Below are 21,233 nucleotides of genomic sequence, written 5' to 3' on the forward strand. Positions count from 1 at the left end.
CATTCGGGGTCGTAGACGCATTACTTTTTTGGGAGCAGGGTCCCAGCCAGGTCCCTACATATAAGCCAATCAGCATGAAAAGGGAGCATGTTAGCCACTGAGAAGAATCCTCATCTTTTTGTGCTGATTGGAGCCAATCGGAGTGAAAGGAGGAGAGTCAGCCACTGAGAAGACCCTTCTCAATAGCTAACAGCCTCCCCTTGCCGCTTGGCTCCTAGGGATGTCTGTTGTAGTGGAGTGTGGACTCTTGAGATGACAGGGAGAGCAAGGGAGATGAGGGAAGGTGGAGAAGGGTGTGTGGCTGTGAGGGAGTGTTGTGTGACTCTCATGAAGGGACCCTGCACTTTTGAATTTGCTACTGCACTACTGCCCCAAGCCTAATGTTCCAACCTATGTTCAAGAGCATCCACAGAATTATTTCTACGGGGTGGGCAAAGTCTACAAATTGTTCTTACTGGACATTGGCAACCCACTCCACCCACCATTACATTTAGAATTCCAGGGGGGGGGGGCAAGCACCCCCTAGCACCTCTGCAGACACTCTCTAGCTGCTACACCACTGGCTCTGACCGAAGAAAGGGTGGTAACTCTTAGGTAGGCCTGTCTCTCCACCTACGTACCCTGAAAGCTCTCCACATCTCTACCACATTCCATTCCATTTGTATCCTGCAGCCCTGGCATGCTTAACAACCCCTTCCCTTTTCTGGAGTAAGGAGGGAGCGAACTATAGAGAACTGTGTGACCCCTGGCAGGGAAGTTTAAATAAATCATTACCTGTTTTGTCAATAGAATTAATTCCAGTGGTTCAATTTGAGTTTCCTGCTTGTGGAACTAGATTTCTGTTCTAAGTACTGAATTCTAGACTCTGTTACACGGTTCATGACAGAACTCCATTCTGACTTGAGAATGAGGAAGTGGTAAACCAGAAGCTCATGGCAGGTCACCTTGGGGTTGAAATTGTGCACTGTGTGACTGGTGGATCCGTAGAAAATAATGTCCATCTACACCAACAAGCAGCTGTATGGGGAGCCGGACCCAGGGCTGTAGCCAGCCTTCCTTGTTAGGTAAAGCTGCCATATTTCCTTAAAATGAAAGAAAAAACAGTGATTTCTTTATAATCAACACAACCTTCTGGATGGAGTGCCTTCAAGTCAATCCTGACTTACGGCGACCCTACGAATAGGGTATTCATGGTAAGCGGTATTCAGAGGGGATTTACCATTGCCTCCCTCTGAGTCTAGTCCTCCCAAGCTGGCTAGGGCCTGCTCAGCTTGCCACAGCTGCACAAGCCAGCCTGTCCGCAACTGCCAGCTGGGGGGGCAACTGGGCTCCTTGGGATTATGCAGCTTGCCCACGGCTGCACAGGTGGCAGGGCACGTAACCCATGAGCCAGTCACTGTGGGGGTGATCTTTAGCTGGCCCTTGACACCCAGGAGACACAGTGGGGATTTGAACTCACAGACTCTGGACTCCCAGCCAGGCTCTCCTCCCCACTGTGCTATACCACCTGTCATGAAGTGTAATTTGTTATGGATTCTCCGCTTCCCTGAACAGTGAGAAGCTCCAGGGACACCTGGGCTTCTCTGGAAGAGAAAGTAATGGAGATGTATGGTATTTTTTAAATATAAAATAATGATTTAGAAATTGATAATAGAGCACAAGCAGGTGCAAGTAATGTATACATTCCTACCAGACAGAAGATCATAATTAGCAGTTTTACATTTAGATCTCCACAGAGATTTACCCTGCAGACTCTCTGGTTCTCTCTCTGGAGGTATACTGGCATCCTTTTTACTTTGCATTCTTTATGATGATTTCTGCTCATGATGGTACTGGGTTTGTGTCTGCAAAAGTTTTGGAGGGGACATCCTGCTCCCTTTCTAATCAATGCATGACACGTAACCTCCTGCTGAAATCCTGTCACTTTTTATACCACAAATGTTCTAGGGTGAGAGTGGAGTGTCTCAGTTTTGTGGCGCTATAGCACAAGAGTGGCCCTCCAGGTGGCAATAATGTGGTATTATGGTGTCAATGACACCTGTCCCAAAACACCAGTCTGGAAGGGTCCTGTTTCTGTTCAAAAACTGCCACTTACCCCCCCCCAAACATAGACAAACACCCCATCAGTCACTCCCTCCTTTCAGTCAGTTTTTCAAAGCTCTGCTGGCTACCACTTGAGAGATCTCCAGAAATTTCCAAACCATTAACTCGCATTGTGGGGGAAAACCAGGGTTCATTCTAACGTGCAGCTAAGACACATTTTATGCAAGTGTCAAAAAAAAATGTGCAGTGTGAAATAAGTTTTTGTACAGTTGAGCGTATGGGACTTAATAAGGAGCTGGATAGCTTCTAAAATATAAATAGATGAGAAAAATAAATAGAAAATGAAGATAAATACTAGTTTCTTTCAAATCTCCATAATCTTATACTACTAGGTAATGCTATTTTGGTTAAAAAAGGGTGTGTGTGTGTTGGTACTCATATCTTGATAAAAGTACTGTGGGTGCCAGCACAAAATGGCTGGCATGGGCAGCAAAAAAGGAGGTACTCCGTACTGGCGAGTGCTATCACAAAAAAGCCCTGCTAATAGTATATTATAGGGCTAATTACTTTACTAGTTTGGGGACGGGCACTGTGCAGGTTCCTTGTGCAGGAGGGGAAAAAAACTCAGAATAACCCCTGGGGAAAACCTCAGCCAATCTTTCTGGTCTTTTAACATGCAATCTCCTTAACAAAGGAAGTCTAGTTGCTATAACAGTATTGCAGTCCACGAAGGGTTAGTATAAGAAACACAGAAGTTGAGTGAGAACTATCATTTTCAAGTTCAAATGCTTTTATTGTACTTCTAGGAAACACCTCTTTAAATAAATAAGAATTTCTTTAAGTCACCTGCTTAAAGCACCCTGCCATGCTTAAGTCATTGTAGCTGAGGGAATAATTTTTTCCCCATGATGACTGAGTGAAACACTGCAAAGAGTGATGATTTTGAAACATCCGCCCTGCGCCAGAGGGAATTCTGCATCGGCAGAGGTGGCTGTTAGAACATTGCCAGCTTGGGGTGGGGGAGTGGGACCAATTGCCGCTGGTTTATCTTTGAAAACTATTTTCTTTTTCTAAAAGAGAACAGATTCTAAACTTTCTTTAGATGGAAGCTGTCATGTCATAAATTAAAAAAAAAACTGTCTCTTTTAAAAGTGGGGTAGTGCATCCATGACCCCAGTGCTGGCTACAGCCTTTGCTGCTACATAGTGGGGGATGTGTTTTCTACCATTCACAGAGCATCTGCTTTGCATGCAAAAGATCCCAGGTTGGATCCCCAGCATTTCCAGGTATGGATGCAAAAGATCCCTGTCCGAAGCCGTGGAGAGCTGTTACCCGTCAGTGGAGACGATACTATGCTGGATGGACCAATGGTCTGGCTCTATATATGACAGCTCCCTATGTTACCACTAGTTTTCTAGATCTGGTCCTCTGATGGGTCTATCAATGACAATTAGCAGAAATGGTTATATGGAACCTCCATGTTCAGAGGCAGTATACCACTTCATACCAGTTGCTTAGAAGCAAGGAAGGTTGCTTTCATAACCTGCTTGTGGGCCTCCCACAGGAATCTGATTGGCCTGTGGATACTGGAACAGATGGGCCTTGAGTCTGATCCATGAGGGCTCTTCTTGAGCTTAAAATGCAGAAACTGAGCAGCTGAACGCTTAATCTCCATCACAGGGAATATTTTTGTTTGCTTGTTTCAGGTGCTTATTAAAACTAGAAGGGAGGAGGAATAGCAACCTTAGAGATAACCTGTATGTGGAGTCAGAGAAAGAGTTGCTGTCTTCTTATGTGTTTGTTTTGTTAATGGACATACTTTTACCTCCTGCATTGTAAGCAGAAATGCAATAGGCAGGCCTGTTCTTTGGCACGAAGAAGGAAAGTTCCATCTGTTGATTTTGCCTGTCATGCCTCCGACCTCCATCCAAAGAAAGCGGAGAGCTGTACACTGGAGTGCCTTTGTGTTTGGACAAATGGCAGAACAGAGCTTGCCAGTCAAAAGAACTTGCTGGGGCTCCATAATATAGTTCAATAAGGGGACTCCAGAGGCACAACATTACATGCCCACGGACATAAATCCTCAGGATTTATTTTGGGTCTTGGTGAAGATGTGCCCTTAAGCCTATAGGAAGCCTCCACCTTCTCTGCAGTCTTTGAGCCTCTTTGGCTAGCCCGTGATGCCGGTTCTGCAGAGCAAGGGGAAGGAGTAGCTCAGTGGCAGAGCTTTGTAGGCAGAATGCCATAGGTTCAATCCTCAGCATCTCCAGCTAGGGCTGGGAATGTCCCCGTCTGAAACCCTGGAGAGGCTAGATGGACCAGTGGTCTGGTTTGGTATAATTCATAAATCATTCTGGGAGTCGTTCATCCCTAAAAAACAGGGTATAAAGGTTAAGTAAAGGCTGTAGTCCTAAAACATTTTCTGGGGAGTAAGTAAGCCCCTTCAAATATGAGACTTACTTCTAAGTAAACATGCATATAGGATTACACATGTAATCTATAAAAATCCCAGATGCCCATTCTTCCATTCCCAGAGGACCAGTGATTGTTTATAGTTACTTAATCCTGAGTGTATTCTGCACATTCTCAGAGGCACCCTGTGAGAACAACAATTACTACTATTACTATTTCACACAGTTCCAGGAACAATTAAAAACTGGAAACTAACAGCCAAGAGATACCCCTTCTGCTTGGTGGATCCCCTGAGTAAAACATTTTGAACCTGTCCCTGCTGGTCTGCACATTGCTATGTGACAAATAACTAGACCTCAAATCATATGACTTTTCCCTATTATACTGCAAACTATAGTGGTTCCTTGGCTCAGTTCCAGCTGCTCTGCAGCAATACTTCATTTTTGTGGTTTTAACTAAAGCAACACAGCAATCATGCAACAGTAAGTAACTTCCATTGTATATTCTCCATAGAAAAATGAGAAAGAGATGATAAATCATGAGGCTGAGTCAGGCTGTGTGCTGTTCATGAAGTTTTATTATCATCATGCAGTAGAAGCAGAACAGATTACACTCGGCATCTATTCAGGTAAAAAACTGAGATACCCAGTGATTTCATTCTGCATGTCTTATAATCACCATAGAAGCAAAATAAAAAAAAGAGTCCATGCATCAAAGAAAGAGAAAGAAATTCTGGATTTTTTCCCTAGTGGCCAAGTATTAAAAGGACTACAGAAACCACATTCTATTTCTAACATTTATTTGTTTGTTTGTATAAATGATTCTGGAAGATGATTTATTTGTTCTTCCTTGAGTGATTTTAGAAGGATATGTAAAAATGTAATGTAATCTAAGTGAAATCTGAGTACACAGTGTGGCAAACTGGTTAGGGTGTTGTACTATGACCTGGGAGACCAGGGTTCAAATTCCCACTTGGCCAAGAAGCTCACGGCATGACCTTGGGCCAGTCAGTGCCTTTCAGCCTAAGCTACCTCACAAGGTTGTAGCGAGGATAAATGGAGAGGGGGGAAAACGTGTATGCCAGTGCCACCTTGGAGGAAAGGCAGGATAGAAATGCAAGAATGAAAACACAGAGAAAATGCTGTTTCATTATTTGGCCTCTGCAGAAGGTGTGCTGCTGCTTGAGTTGATGGTGTGGAACGACTGAGTAAATGGTGAAAAAAATATCTGTGGACACTGAGTAAAATCTCATTAAAAATACAACAAGAAATATAAAAGCTAAAGAAAATGTGAGAATAAACAAAGTGAGTACAAATAAATGATTAAAGTCTGTCATGCTCATTTTAAGGGTGCTAGTTCTTTGGCATTTTCACCACATACCCCTGTGTTCTAAATTAATGCAGAATAACTATGGTCACTTACAGATAACTTTTTTTTATTGAGCAGTAATCCTGGTGTGTGTTTTGCAGGGAGATTAGATGATGATGGCTGTTTACTGAGCATTCCTTCTGATTATTTTCAGGGAGGTTAGATGATGTTGCATCAAGCAAATGCTACCCCACACTTTCCAGTGCATTATTCCTATCACTATCCTTTTCACAAAAAGTCTGATTTTGGGGGGAATGCTGGACAAAAGGCTCAAGTTAATTTGAACTGTGCAGCATGAATCTGTTACTATGTGATTGAACACAACCCAAAATTAGAGACAGTCTGCAAGTTATTGTGACTCAAAGATTACTACCACTAATCCAAAATAGGCTTCTCATCACCCACCACCTATATAAACATCTATTGGGAGGGTGGAAAACTAGCCCACTACTATTCTTTAACCTGCCTGATTAAACTGTAGCTATAATATACAGATATAATAAGCATGCATCTTCTATTTCGTTGAAATTAATGGGCCTAACAATAAGGTATGTGATGGAATTAGAGGATTTGGTACCAATGGGTGAGAGGATTAATAGCAGAATAATAAAAGCAATGAATATTGAGAACAGCGAGGGATGAGCTGATGAGTGGCACACTGAGGTCACATCCACACTATAACTCTCATGGTTTCCCTCAAAGAATCCTGGGAACTGTAGTGTGTTAAGGGTGCTGGGAAGTTTAGCTCTGTGAGAAGTCTCCTAAAAGATCTCACCCCCCTTAACGAAACTAGAGGTCTCATGGGTCTTTTTTTGGGGGGGGGGGAGTGGAGCCATGACTGTTAAAGTGGCATGCTTTAAATGTATGGTGTGGATGTGACCAAAGTATGCCGAAGAAGGACTTTCTCATTTAGACGATCTTCTTACAGCTACTCTCTGGCTGGAGGCAGTGGGATTTCAGTGGGTGGATTAGCATCATCATCAAATTTCATGTCACGGCAAAAGAGAATATCATCCTTGCCCAGACCAAGCTTATACTGCCAGATGTAAACTTTTTCTCCAGGTTGCAAGGTCAGCTCAATCTCCTCGGTCATCTCAGTGGCTTCCTCCCAATTCTCTTTTGTCGCATTGACACTCTTACCACCATATTCAGCTGACAGGGAAAGCTGTTGCTTGCACAGAGCTTCCATGAGGGTTCCTGTTTGATAGGTGTAGGACATGGAGATATTCCAGCTGTTTTCCACACTCTGCATCTTCTCCTTGCTGTATCCCACCTTCTTTGAGATACTCTTTTTCAAAGTAATGGGCGTCTTGGAATCATTGTTGAGGGTCTTGATGGCCTCCCATCTTCCATAAGCTGGGCCATGAGTAATACTCAGCCCACCAGGAAGGAAGGGGATCACATCATTGTGGAAAGAGAAGGTTTCAGAATTCTCATTGTGGGCAAAGTCGGTGCAGCGGAAGTACTGGATGCCCCATTTGTCATGTGGCACCACAAAATAGTAATAATTTTTTATTCCCCAGTAGTAGAGGCCATTCCTGCAGTTTGGGTGCAGAGTATATTCAACCGCATCGCCGTCTGTGGACAGATTTGTGACTTTCCGGTAGGTTTTCTTACTCTGGTAGATTATATAGAAGTGCCCAAAGGCAGAGAGGTAGTGATCGCCACCACAACAGTTGGGATGGAGTGGCTGCACGATAGCTCCTGAGTCTTTGTTCAGGTTGGATACGCGGCGGAAAAAGTTACCCTTGATGACGTAGAAGAAGTCATCTTCATGGGCCAGGTAGTGATCACCGTCCTGACAAGCCTGGTGTATGTTGAAGACCGACAGGTCCTTCCCCTTATTGAAATTGGTGGAGCGCATGTAGACGTTGAGGTCAGCCCGGATGATGTAGTAGTATTCATCCACCCCACAGAAGTCAACCTTGGGGGCTTTGCTCTTGGGGACAATTGTAGGCATAATGGCAGAGGCTGGAAAGCAGAAAAGACACATTCCTTACAGCCTTATAAAGCCACGTAGTACAGTAGTCACCAATATTTTGTTAAAGAACTCTTCTATGTATTATTATTTAAACTGCCTTACAATGTGAAAACTATTGCCTTTTTCCATCTGAACTGTCAGAATAGTTTTCATTTTGATATAAAAGCATACGAATTCATTTGCTGGACCATCAACTTTAGTAGTCTATCTCCAACATTACCAGATGTTACAGGGAAACTCACAAGGAGAGAATAGTAGCAATAGCCGTCCTCTGTTGTTTGCCATTAGCATCTGCTACTAAATGGTCATGTAGTGCTTCAAAACATGGAGTTTCTATTTGCCTGTCATGCCCAATGGGCATTGGAGGGCCTTTTTCCATGAATCTGTTCTAATTATTTTTAAAGTCAAACAAACTTGTGTCCATCAGTTCTGCAGCAGTGAATTTCATAAATAACATGCTGTATTAAGAAGTGCTTCCTTACACATATCATGAAGCCAGTGCCAATCGGTTTTGCTGCATGTTCTGCACATCTGTGGTTAAGTCTGCATGCCTAAACACACTTAATAGGAAGCAAGCCACACGGGGCACAGTGCAATTTACATCCAAATGAATATGTATAAGGTTGTGCTGTTAGCCTGCAATCCTGTGCCTGCTTAATTGGTAGACTCCTGTCTCATGATGCCAGGTGAACATTATAGATCAAGGTTCACCAGCCCAGTAGAGTCTCCAGACTCTGAGCTTTTAGTAAAAAAAGAAGTAAGTCTCTAGACCTCCTAGAAAGAAACTTACAAAGCAAAATGTGAGGGCACCCTTCTAAGCTATTTCTGTGAAATGAACCAGCCTGGCTGTCCCAGCCTATAAGTGTTTTTGTTTTATTTATTTAACAACCTTTATATACCGCTTGATGGTAAAAAACCTCTAAGCAAAGACATTACAATTATCAATAAAACTGTTACAAGCAAATAATTAAAACATTTTTAAAACAATTAAAACAGCACAGACTAAAAAGATTAAAACATATCAACACCTATGTTTCTGGACAGGCTTGCCTAAAAAAAATAAATTTAAGCAGGCGCCGAAAAGAGCAGAGCAAAGGGGCCTGCCTAATGTCAATAGGCAGGGAGTTCCAAAGAGAAGGTGCTGCCACACTAACAATGATTTCTTACAAGTGTGGGACGAGCATTATGTTGTAACAGGGACTTTCTACAGATCAACGTGCTTAAGCGGGCACATATGGGGTAAGGTGGTCCTGCAAATAAACTGGCTGCAAGATTTTAAGGGCTTTAAATACCAGTAGTAACACTTTGAACTTGGCCCACTAACAAATTTGCAACCAGTGCAGATCCCTGAGCAGCTAATGAATGAGTACAGTTGGGTACAGGATGTCAGCCTAAGCTTTGTTGAGGCCTGGCATTGGGGAAAAAGGGTTCTTGTACCCTTAACAGTTTTATCTCAACAATTGGCACGAGCAGGACATAGCCGACTTCTCACAGTAAACATGAGATTGTTGGGGGAGGGGAGCAGAGAAAAGCAACAGTGGCTGCACTCCCTCTAATGTTGTGTTATGCCACATCCACGTAGCAGCCACCCTGCTAAACAACTGCTGCTGCTGTCCCACTTACTCATGAATTGCATGAGGCAAGCAAGCTGGTCCAACAGCAGCAGCAGCAGCAAATACCCAACCCTTGCCTTGCTGCCCAGCAGCCTTGAGGTCACAGAGAGGAATGAGGAAGAGGGTGTCTCTCTACCCACCCCTGCCATCTCAGGTGCCAGCATGCCACTCCAGAGAAAGCGAGAATGGGCTGCGTCTTGATCTCAGGGTAAGGGGCCCTTCTCAGCTCCTCCTGCTGTCCTGCCTTGCAGCTTGCTTGCCTTGCACAACTGAGCGAGTGAGGCAGCAGCAGCAGCAAGTGTCCCTTGAACCTGCCTTGCCGTTTAGGCTTCACTCTGCCGCCCCTGGTGGTTGCTGGGCATTCCCAGGGATTCCTCCTGCTGCTACTACACTGCCAGACCCACCATGAGTGGTAGAGTGAGGAAGAAGGCAGCAGGTCAGTCACTTGCAGGAGGAGCTCCGAAGGCCCCTTCTCACTCCAAGCCCACTCTTGCCACCTCAGCTGCTGGCCTGCCACTCCAGAGAGAGTAAGAGTGGTCCCACCAGAGATGCTCACATATGAGCTGCTGCATGCAGCCCAGAAAATGTTTCTGTTGCCTTTTCGGCGCCTGCTGAAGACCTTCCTCTTTCAATGAGCCTTTTAAGTAGAGACCTTATTCCAGTCTGTGGCTGTTTTGGAATTGCTTTTTAAGATGTTTTTAACTTTTTTTAAAAAAAATATTTGTAAGATGTTTTATTTTAAATTTGTTTTTAGTGTTCTTCTCTTGTTTACCTCCCTGGGCTCCTTCTGGGAGGAAGGGTGGGATAATAATAATAATAATAATAATAATAATAACAACAACAACAACATAGAACAGTATAGAGGTACTATACATTTATATACAAAACACTGCTCAGTGAGGATCATGTGCTTTGTATGCCAAAGGTCTTAGCAGATCCCAAGAAGGATCTGCTGCTAGGTGATATAAAAAACTTCATCCTAAAACCATAGAGAGCCTTTGCTGATCCAGATAGACAATACTGAGCTACTACAAGACCCTTTCCTACATTCTTACAGAACACATCTGCAATAAAGGAGCTATTCATACAGAACAAACTGCACTACAGATGCTGTGTTCAGACAGAACACATTGGCACACAGCTAAACCATGCACACTTGCTGTAGCCTTCAATCATCAGAGAGGCTGTGGCATCTTCTGCATGCTAATACTCACTGACAGTTGCTCGCTGATACCAGCTGTTGATCCTCAGAGATATCTGGCAAGATGTTGGGTGAGAAGGAGGTAGGGAGCTGGTCTTTAAATAGCCCCTAAGTGGGCTCTCCTCCCAATATTGTAGGGGCTCAGATCAGAGAGTCCCTATTCCCCGTGCAGGGAAAGTCAGCTGACCTTGTACATTTTCCCCACAAATTAAAAACAAATGTCAGGTCAGTGCTGCCAACTTTATAAAAGAACAAACTGTTCATTTCATCTGTTGGCTGGGAAGTTCAGAAAATAGTCCATGACAAGCGAACGCACCCATCAGCCATGCAAATAATGCCAATAAATAACAATATCCTCATCCAACCAATATGTCAAGAATAGGACTGTACTGTCAGATTCTAAACTCATAATTACACAATTTGTTCCTCTTTGCAAGGACTCCAAATGCCTCCCATGCAAAGGGAGGCTGCCTGAGCATAGAATGCACTGCCTCTCCCACCACCTTGCTGGCAGGCTGGCTACGAACCTATAAACCTGAGAGACACTCCACCCCAACATGGCCTATCCGATTTTTAAAATGGCTTCAGTTTGGTTCATTTTGCAAACAGACTGCTTGAGACCTGGTAGGAAAAGTAACTGAAAGAGTTACATTTGTAATCTCAACTGAGAGTATGTTGCCAGTCATATGCACAGGACATAGCCTTTGGGAATTCAATCAATATAATCCCAAAAGCAATGGTAAAGGTTTGGCCCTCAGGAGGGGAGCCCATTGTTCAAATCTGTATCTTATTAAGGTAGCTAAGAAGCGTCTTCACAAAAGAAAAGCCCATTACCCTGACCATATGACTCACAATAGGTATGGAAATTAAGGAAGGGCACTTGCCTGATCCAATCAGTTCTGCATTCTCTTTTGAGGCTTTTGTCCAGAAAGGTATAAAAACTGGGCACCTAGAGCTGTGTTCTGGGTTCTGAGCTCTGGTTGCCCAGTTCTACTCTGCTGAATATCACTCTGCTTGACATCACCTGCTGAATCACTTAGCCAGCCAGAACGCAGGGGTCTGACTCCTTTGCTTTCCCTTCACTATTTTTGGACCCCTAGCTGCAGAAGCTGCTTCAAAAGCCATTTTCAAGGCTCTGCTGCTTATCCTTCTTTCCCCTGGGCCTTTGCTAGTCAAAGCAGAGATCCAAGAAGCCATTTTAGGGCCATTTTACCTGCCTGACCCAGGAGTTTTAACTTGCTCCAGTTCTACTTCCAGATTGCCCACCGGGACTGGGAAGGTGTAACACCTGCAGGTTGCTGGAATACCAAAGACAACATGCAGACCCAAGGTTTGCTTACAAGGAGATAAAGTTTATTGAGTAACTTACAACACACACAGGTGCACCCATGAAAAGTGGATCAGATGACACAGCCCTGAAGAAGCTGGTGTCAGTCTGAACACCCATGCTGGGCACAAGAGACACTTTTATAGCATACAAGCTTACCAGCACAGTGATGAGGTTACATCAATGATTAATTGTTGCAAAGCATCAAGTCATAGCAGCATTTTATACGATTGATCTTGGGCTAATAAGGCACTCTCCCAGGATGGGAATTAACTGCTAGAAAAGGCGACATCACGGCACCAATTAATGCTACCGATAACCAAAGCTTCTTGGCAGCCAAACCACCCTCTTGGCAGGCTATCCCATTGCCTCACGTGTTAGCATTACTGATAAGACACCTGTGTTGCTAGCAAAGTTTACATTGACTATCTTCTGACCCATCCTTTCACCAAGAACGCTCACAAGCTGAATACCTAAGATATGCTGAGGCCCTGAAGGGGATACAGACCTTCATGCTAAAAGAAGATATACATTCTGCATTGGCTATACCTTATATTTGCCTATAGATTGGCTACAGAAGGGTATATCTTGCTCTCTCTCCTGTCTTCTGGAGGTCCTTTCCCTACAAATTGTAGCCTCCACATCTCTCTGTGTGTGTGACTGTGTTTCAGAAGCCATACTCTGCTCCTCCATGCCCAGCTGCGCATGACTGAGGCCTAGTCTGCGAAGTGAGCCCAGAGAGAGAGAAAGGTCAGGCTAGTGTGCTTTCCTCACATACTATTTCAGTCTGCCCATTCTATTTCCACACCAAGATCTATCTCCCACAACTGTTTCAGGGATTGAAAAGAGCCAGTATGCCAATCAAGAAGAATATTATATAATATAGAAAGAACATTTCCTTGAAGGTGTTCAAATTCAATGCCAAAGTCTCAAAAGGGGTCAAGTTCTATGTTGCTCATGACTGAACAACTTTATCAGTAATAAAATGAGGAACAATGTAAATTGCAGCCAATTCTAATTTTTAACGCACCATAACCATATTGCAAACTCTGTGGATGCAAAGGGATTTAAAATATCAAGCACAGAGTGCTGATTATTTAAAAGACATGGCAATGTTTGGAGTCTACTCATTGTCTCCTTCCTGTCCTGTGCTCCATATGTAACCACAAACAGTTGTCCAGATCTTGTGCATCTGAACAATATTCTGCAAGTGGGCTGTGTCATAATACCACAGGAGTTGGGGGAGACCCAACCCTCTTAGATTTGCCTGCTTATAATTAAACATGCATCTTTTATGCAACTGTACAAAAATAAAAGTAAGGATTGCCATTTTGTTCACATCTGTATCAGAATTTGGACTGGCAAAACTGTGAAGAAGAACTTTGGTAAGACCATCATTTTAATGGATGCCACTTTGCCAAGCCAGGACAATTTCAAAGCAGTCCATTGTATCAAGTTTTTCTTAGCATCTGAAATCAGAGGGTGTAAGTTCAATTTCCAAGTTTTAGACCACTGCTTCGGCACCTGAATTTGTAAATATTTGAGGAGGGGGGGGGAACTTAAAACCTGTAATTTCTTGTAAGTATATTTGCAATGCTGGGGGTGAGTTTATACAAAATAATTCAGACTTAGTTCTATTGATTTTCAACCCAGCCACCTGACCATGATAAGCACCTGTCTTTCTGAGGCTCTCCAAGGCAGACCTTTATTACATGGGACGACTTTACCCCACGACTCCGTATACCTCATACATCAGAAATGCCTCAGATTCTCATCCAGGAGTTTCACCTCCTAAGGATAGAATATTAACTTTTCTGCAAGAATAGCTGAAAACAATAGCTCTTCATTAAATAAGGTTTTGCTTACTTAATGCAGGCTCCACCTTAAAAACAAACTTTTATTCTAACAGACAATAGACCTTGTACACACAACCTGAAACCTTCAGCATTCCCTCTTGGACAAGCAAGACTTGAAATGTTTGTCTTTAGATCAGTGTCAGACTAAAGTTGGATCAGAGACTTGTAAAAACAAATATGATACAATATATTATTTATTGTTTGTACCCCACTCTTCAGCCAAAAAAGCTCCCAGAGTGGCTTACATGCAATCAATTAATGCAAGGCGGTCCCTGCCCACAGGCTTACAATCTAAAGAACCACAACACACAAGGGAAAGGGGGCAGGGAGCAAAGAGGAAAAAACAAACTCAGACGCCAATCCATAAATACTAGTTCTTATAATTGCCAGCTGTTGTAGAAACAGTTCAGGGGTAGGAGTTGCCTGACAGAGCTGGTCCTTCGGCAGAGCCGTCAGAATGAGCCCTGCTTCCGATCTCTCCCACTGGTGGGGCAGACATCAGGAGTCCAACAGTAGGTGGAGGCAGAGCCAGTGGCAGGCAGAGCTAGCTCATGGTAGTTTGCCCCTCATCCTCAGAAGAACATAAGAACAGCCTACTGGATCAGGCCAGTAGCCCATCAAGTCCAGCATCCTGTTCTCACAGTGGCCAGTCAGATGCCCAAGGGAAGCCTGCAAGCAGGACCTGAGTGCAAGAGGACTCTCCCCTCCTGTGCCTACTGGCAACTGGTTTTCAGAAGCATACTGTGTCTGACTATGATGGCAGAGCAGAGCCATCATGGCCAGTAGCCATTGATAGTCTTATCCTCCACAAATTTGTCTAAGCTTTGAAAGTCATCCTCCTCCCTGCTGATTTCTACAAGGGCAACACTGAAGCTAGAAATCAGTGCTACCCCCTGGATGGGTTGTCAGTAAGAAGGCAGGAAGGTGAGGGATAGGACTGAGGTTGGGGGGACAGTGCCCCTTTTGCCTTAATGGTTTGTTTTTTTCTGTATTTTTCTGTTCTGCTTTTGTTGCATTATAGCACAAGAGTACCCCTCCTGAAGGCAATAATGTAGTACCATTGGAGAAGCATCACAAAATTAATAAAGCAGAATGGGGTTTGGATTCTCCAGCAGAAATCTACCACCAATGCACTATCATTGCAGAATACACTCACAACAAACAAACACATGAGTCTGGAGGGGCCCAATGTTGCAGCTGTCCCACCATCTGTAAATAAGAGCTGCTTACTTCAGTGAAGATGAAGACAGTCAAGATGATCTTTAATTTTCCTCCCCGAGAACATTGCGTATCAAGAAGTTTTGAAAAATTGATACAACAACGTCAGCAAATGTGGACCTAATGCAATCAAAAATAGGGGTGGAAGGATCCGACAATTTTGGTTCGCTCTGTTTCTCATTTCCCAATCTGAAACTCTGTTCTTCACATTTCTGCAGCAATTTGCATTAAAAAAAATCCTCATGAAAATTCATCAGCATTTTAGTGAATTTCTCCTCATAAACACATTTTTGTTTGCCGTTTTCACTAGTGTACAAGCTCCCCTAATTTATTGCATTTTTGTGCTATTCTCACTAATATATTCATTTTTATGTGCAATTTCCCCTAATATAAATTTGTTTGTCAATATTGGCTGGTTGGAGAACTGGATCACAAAATTCAGATACATGTGAATTCCGAAGTATAGGTGTGTCTGAATTTGCATATTGTTTCGATCAGTGCAAATTTGGTAAATTCAGCTTGAAATGCAAACTGAATCAAATTTCTCCCCCATCCTTATTCCAAGAATGAAGAGTGGTGAGCAAAAGGTAAGGCAGGCAGCTTCCCTTAACCTCTGTCTCATTTAAGCACAAGACTTTTGGCTGAACTCATAATTTCTTTAAATCCCAAGCTCTAGGCAGATTTAACACAGATCCCCCCAGATTTCAACCCCAAGCTAAAATCCAAATATATTAGCACATGGGATACAATGAAGATGTTATACCTATCAGTTAGTCAAAGATAATCCCGAGAGAGAAGGGTGTGGGAATGAGAAAAAGACTGTGATTAATACGTTTAAAAACCCAGATGAGGATGAGACAGGGAGGTGAAGGTTTATGCAATCCATCTGTGATTTATTTTTTTTAATCTGACTTGTATGGGTAAAGCTTGGCAGATTTTACTGCCTCAGCTAACAGAGCCTGGTAGGTTTTGGAGAATAGGCGGAATAGAGCCTTTCATACCTAATGGTTAAAGGAGGGCATGCCTGGTATGTTTTGGTGCGCCAGAGGCCAGCTAGGGTGGCCATGTGACCTGCTTTGCAGAGGCCAGTCCTACATTTGAAGAGCTTTCAGAGGACAGACCTCTGGTTGAAGACATCCTCTGCTGAAGTTGCCCACCTTGGACCCAGACAGCAGATTAAAGCAGCCACACAGGTCACCTGGTGACAGTCCCCTCCGCTATAATGAGATACAGTTTAATTGAAATTATAGTTATTATTTCTACATTTGCATGTACACCTATATATTAACATATTGGAAGCAGGTTGGACAGCTCTTTGAAAGTCTGGACTGAAACAAGGGGAGTGTATTCACTGCCCCGCTGACATTGGAGACACCAGCCTCCACTATTTATTCATTTAGTTTAAAATAGTTATGTCCCGCCTTTCGAATAAAATGCTTAAAGAGGCTCACAACGAGGATTAAAATGAAAAGACAAATCAATTATAAGCAATACTGCCTAAAACAGAATATCAGTAGGTAAAATCATGGCTTCAATGATGAGGAGGGAGAATATTAATAGCTAGGCAGGCAAAATGCTCGTCTAAAAAGAAAGGTCTTTATGGGGTGCTTGATGGCTCTGTGTGTGAGGGGGGGGGGGAGGGAAGGAAGGAGAGCAGAGCTGACCACCTGGGTAAGCCAGGAGTTCTAAAGCCTAAAGTGCAGCCACAAAAAAGTCCTATATCTCAAATTCCCAACCAATATTTGAATCAAACACAGTTCAGAAGCTGGTGGACCTGTCCACCTGACAAATTTGGCCTTCAAAGCTCATTCTGATAAGCATCTAGTCTGCGGAGTCAAAAACGCTCCCCACCCCAGCATTGAACAATGGTCATACTACTCTTTTTTGTGTTTATGAGTCCTCCCGGATTTTTTTTAATGGCTTCTTTATGAGGAATTTCCTCACAAAAACAAACTATTGCCCCTCCTACCCACCCATGAGGGGCCTCTTTCTATCCTGGCATAATTGTTTCTAAGAGATAAGAGTCTGAGTCTGCCCTTTCGCCACCCTGGGAAATCTCTTCTTCCCCTCCAAATCCAATTGAATTTTCAGTTCCCCTTGCACAGGTAGTCCTGGGTTTTAGATGCAGACTCCAACCTGAAAGTTGGATGTGTCTTAAACTGGAACATCCAATTGTCTATGAATAATACCATGATAAGACCAGGCTATATCGAATGTAATGCGACATATTGTATAATAGAGCAGCCTGGCTCACAAGATTATTGCAGTGAGTGAAAGTGGGTCCAAATCTTGGCCCAGTCCTAGGTAGCATACCCATCAATAGGCCTGCCAAACTCACCAAAAAAAAAAGAAGAAACTGATGTTCTAGTCTGAAAATTCATCAACATTCTCTCTTCATAAACACATTTTGGTTTTCACTAGTGTACACATTTTTACAAACAATTTCCCATACTTTAATGCAATTTTTCATGCTGTTTTCACAAATATGTTCATCTTTATGCACAATTTCTCCTAACATAAACTTTTTTGTAAACATTGGTTGGTTGGGGAACTGGATTACAAAATTCCAATATGTGTGAATTCTGAAGGATAGCTGGTCTGAGTTTGTATATTGTTTTGGTAAGTGCAGATTTGGTAAACTCAACTTGAAATGCAAACTGAATCAATCCCCACCACCCATCCTTAATCAAAGAATGAAGAGTGGTGAGCAAAAGGTAAGGGAAGAAGCTTCCCTTAGCCTCTATCTCATTTAAGCTGAACTTTTGGCTGAACTCATGATTTATTTATTTATTTATTTATTATTCAATTTATATCCCACCCTTCCTTCCAGCAGCTGTAAATTTCTGTAAATCCCAAACTTTAGCCAGATTTAACACAAATCCCTCTAGGTTTCAACCCCAAGATGAAATCCGAATGTTCAGCCACATGTGATACAATGAAGATGTTACACATATCAGTTGTTGTTATGTGTCTTCAAGTCAATTATGACTTATGGCGACCCTATGAATCAGCGACCTCCAACAGCATCTGTTATAACCCACCCTGTTCAGATCTTGTAAGTTCAGATCTGTGGCTTCCTTTATGGAATCAATCCATCACTTGTTAGGTCTCCCTCTTGTTCTACCCCTTTCTGTTTTTCCCAGCATTATTGTCTTTTCTAGTGAATCATATCTTCTCATTATGTGTCCAAAGTATGATAACCTCAGTTTCATCATTTTAGCTTCTAGGGATAGTTCTGGTTTAATTTGTTCTAACACCCAATTATTTGTCATTTTTGCGCAGTCCATAGATTCCACAAAGCTCTCTTCCAACACCACATTTCAAATGAGTTGATTAAACTCTTACCCAGTTTTTTCACTGTCCAACTTTCACATCCATACATAGAGATCAGGAATACCATGGTCTGAATGATCCTGACTTTAGTGTTCAGTGATACATCTTTGCATTTGAGGACCATTTCTAGTTCTCTCATAGCTGCCCTCCCCAGTCCTAGCCTTCTTCTGATTTCTTGACTGTTGTCTCCATTTTGGTTAATGACTGTGCCAAGGTATTGATAATTCTTCACAAGTTCAGTGTCCTTGTTGTCAACTTTAAAGTTGCATAAATCTTCTGTTGTCATTACTTTAGTCTTCTTGATGTTCAGCTGTAGTCTTGCTTTTGTGCTTTCCTCTTTAATCCTGAGAGAGAAAGGAGTGGACAGAGAAAAAGACTGTGATTAACAAACAAATTCCGGTGAGAATGAGACAGGGAGGTGAAGGCTTATACAATCCACTTGTGATTTAAAAAACACACACACACCTGACTTGTATAGGTAAAGTTTGGCAGATTTTACTGCCTCAGATACCAAAGCCTGGTGGGTTTTGGAGGATAGGGGGAACAGAGCCCTGCACACCTGATGGTTAAAGGAGGGCATGCCTGGTATGTTTTGGTGCGCCAGAGGCCAGATTGTCATAGGGTGGCCATGTGACCTGCTTTGCAGAGGCCAGTCCTACGTTTGAAGAGCTTTCAGAGAACTGCCCTCTATTTGAAAACATCCTCTACTGAAGTTGCCCACCTTGAACCCACAGTCCTCCCCACTACGATGATGCTAAGCTGTATTGCTATTGACATTACAGTAATAATAAGCAATACCAGCAAAAAACCAAAGAAAATCAGCAGGTAAAATCATGGCTTCATAGTAAGGAGGGAGAAAATTAATAACTAGGCTAGCAAAATGCCTGTCTAAAAAGAAAAGTCTTTATGGAGTGCTGGAGGGCTCTGGCCACACTCACACTATACATTTATTCCATTATTATTCCACTTTAATCAGTCATGGTTTTCTCCAAAGAATCCTGGGCAGTATAAGTTGTGATGGGTGCTGAGAATTGTTAGGAGACCCCTTTTCCCCTCACAGATCTCCAATTCGCAGAATTCCCTGGGAAGAGGCTGCCTGTTAAACTACTTGGAGAACTGTAGCTCTGTCAGGAGAATAGGGGTCTGCTAACAACTCTCAGCACCCATCACAAACTACACTTCCCAGGATTTTTTGGAGGAATCCATGATTGTTTAAAGTGGAATAATAGTGGAAAAACTGTATGGAGTGAATGTGGCCTCTGTGTGTGTGTGTGTATGTGTGTGAGAGGTGTGTGGACCTTCAGGGTAAGCCAGGAGTTCTAAAACCGAAAGTGCTGCCACAAAAAAGTCCCTGTCCTATATCTCAAGTTCTCAACCCAATATTTGAACCAAACACACTTAAGAAGCTGGTGGACTTGTCCGCCTGTCAAATTTGGCCTGCGAAGCTAGTTCAGATAAGGATCTGGTCTGATTAGTCAAAAAGGTTCCTCACCCTGGCATGGAGCACTGGTGATGCAACTCTTTGTTGTGTATATGAGGTCTTCTCTAGTTTTTATTTTTTTTAATGGCGTCTTTATGAGGAATTTCCTCACAAAAACAAACTGTCCCCCCCCACACTAGGGGTCTCTTTCTGTCGTGGCATAATTGTTTCTAACAGCAGAATTGGTGCCTGCCCTCTCATCACCATGGAGAATCTCTTCTTGCCCTCGAAATCCAATTCCACATTGCTGAATTTTCAGCTCCCCTTGCATATGTAGTCCTGGGTTTTAGATGCAGACCTCAACCTGGAAGTTGGATGTGTCTTAAACTGGAACATACCATTGTCTATGAATAATGCCATAACAAGATCAGCTATATCAAATGGAATTCAAGGTATCGTATTACTGAGCAACCCAGCTCACAAGATTATTACAGTGAGTGAAACTGGCTTGAAATCTTGGCCCAGCTCTAGGTGGCATACCCATCAATAGGCCTGCCAAACTCACCAGGAAAAAAAAGAAGAAACTGATGTCCTAGCCTGAAAATTCATCAATATTTTAGTGAATTTCTCTTCATAAACACATTTTTGTTTGTAGTAATGTACGCCTTTTTGCAAACAATTTCCCATAATTTAATGCAATTTTTCATGCTATTGTCACAAATATGTTCATATTTATGCACAATTTCCCCTAACATAAACTTTTTTGTAAACGTTGGTTGTTTGGGGAACTGGATCACAAAGTCCGATAGGTGTGAATTCTGAAAGATGACTGGTCTGAGCTTGCATATTGTTTGAATAAGTGTGAATTTGGTAAATTCAACTTGAAATGCAAACTGAATCATATTTTCTCCCCCCCCCATCCTAAATCAAAGAATGAAGAGTGGTGAGCAAAAAGGTAAGGCAGGAAGCTTCCCTTAGTCTCTGTCTCATTTAAGCTGAACTTTTGGCTGAACTCATGATTTCTGTGAATCCCAAACTCTAGCCAGATTTAACACAAATCCCCCTAGATTTCAACCCCAAACTGAAATCTGAATGTTCCGCCACATGTGATACAATGAAGATGTTATACCTATCAGTTGAGCCAAAGATAATCCTGAGAGAGAAGGGTGTGGACAGAGCAAAAGACTGTGATTAATAAGTTTTCAAAACTTTCCGGTGAGAATGAGACAGGGAGGTGAAGGCTTATACAATTCACTTCTGATTTTTAAAAAACTGACTTGTATGGATAAAGCTTGGCAGATTTTACTGCCTCAGATAGTAAAGCCTGGTGGGTTTTAGAGGATAGGGGGAACAGAGCCCAGCACACCTGATGGTTAAAGGAGGGCATGGCTGGTATGTTTTGGTGCACTAGAGACCAGATTGTCATAGGGTGGCCATGTGACCTGCTTTGCAGAGGCCAGT

At 42.8% G+C, this 21,233-nt stretch overlaps 1 protein-coding gene across 1 annotated transcript; it reads right to left on the minus strand.

Moving 5' to 3' along the window:
• Positions 1–5,014: 5,014 nt before the first annotated feature.
• On the minus strand, positions 5,015–11,581 carry LOC133366756 (uncharacterized). Its single transcript, XM_061590222.1, has 2 exons — positions 11,503–11,581; positions 5,015–7,794 (listed from the first exon to the last, which is right to left on the minus strand). Exon 2 carries the CDS (start codon positions 7,781–7,783, stop codon positions 6,752–6,754), a length of 1,032 nt encoding a protein of 343 aa, XP_061446206.1. The 5' UTR covers positions 7,784–7,794; positions 11,503–11,581; the 3' UTR covers positions 5,015–6,751.
• Positions 11,582–21,233: the final 9,652 nt, after the last annotated feature.

The sequence above is a fragment of the Rhineura floridana genome, chromosome 11 (genome assembly GCF_030035675.1).
Source record: "Rhineura floridana isolate rRhiFlo1 chromosome 11, rRhiFlo1.hap2, whole genome shotgun sequence".
NCBI lineage: Eukaryota > Metazoa > Chordata > Lepidosauria > Squamata > Rhineuridae > Rhineura > Rhineura floridana.

Bases quoted from the DNA above. Each gene is read 5' to 3' on its own strand.
- LOC133366756 (XM_061590222.1), bottom strand. From the start codon at position 7,783: ATGCCTACAATTGTCCCCAAGAGCAAAGCCCCCAAGGTTGACTTCTGT.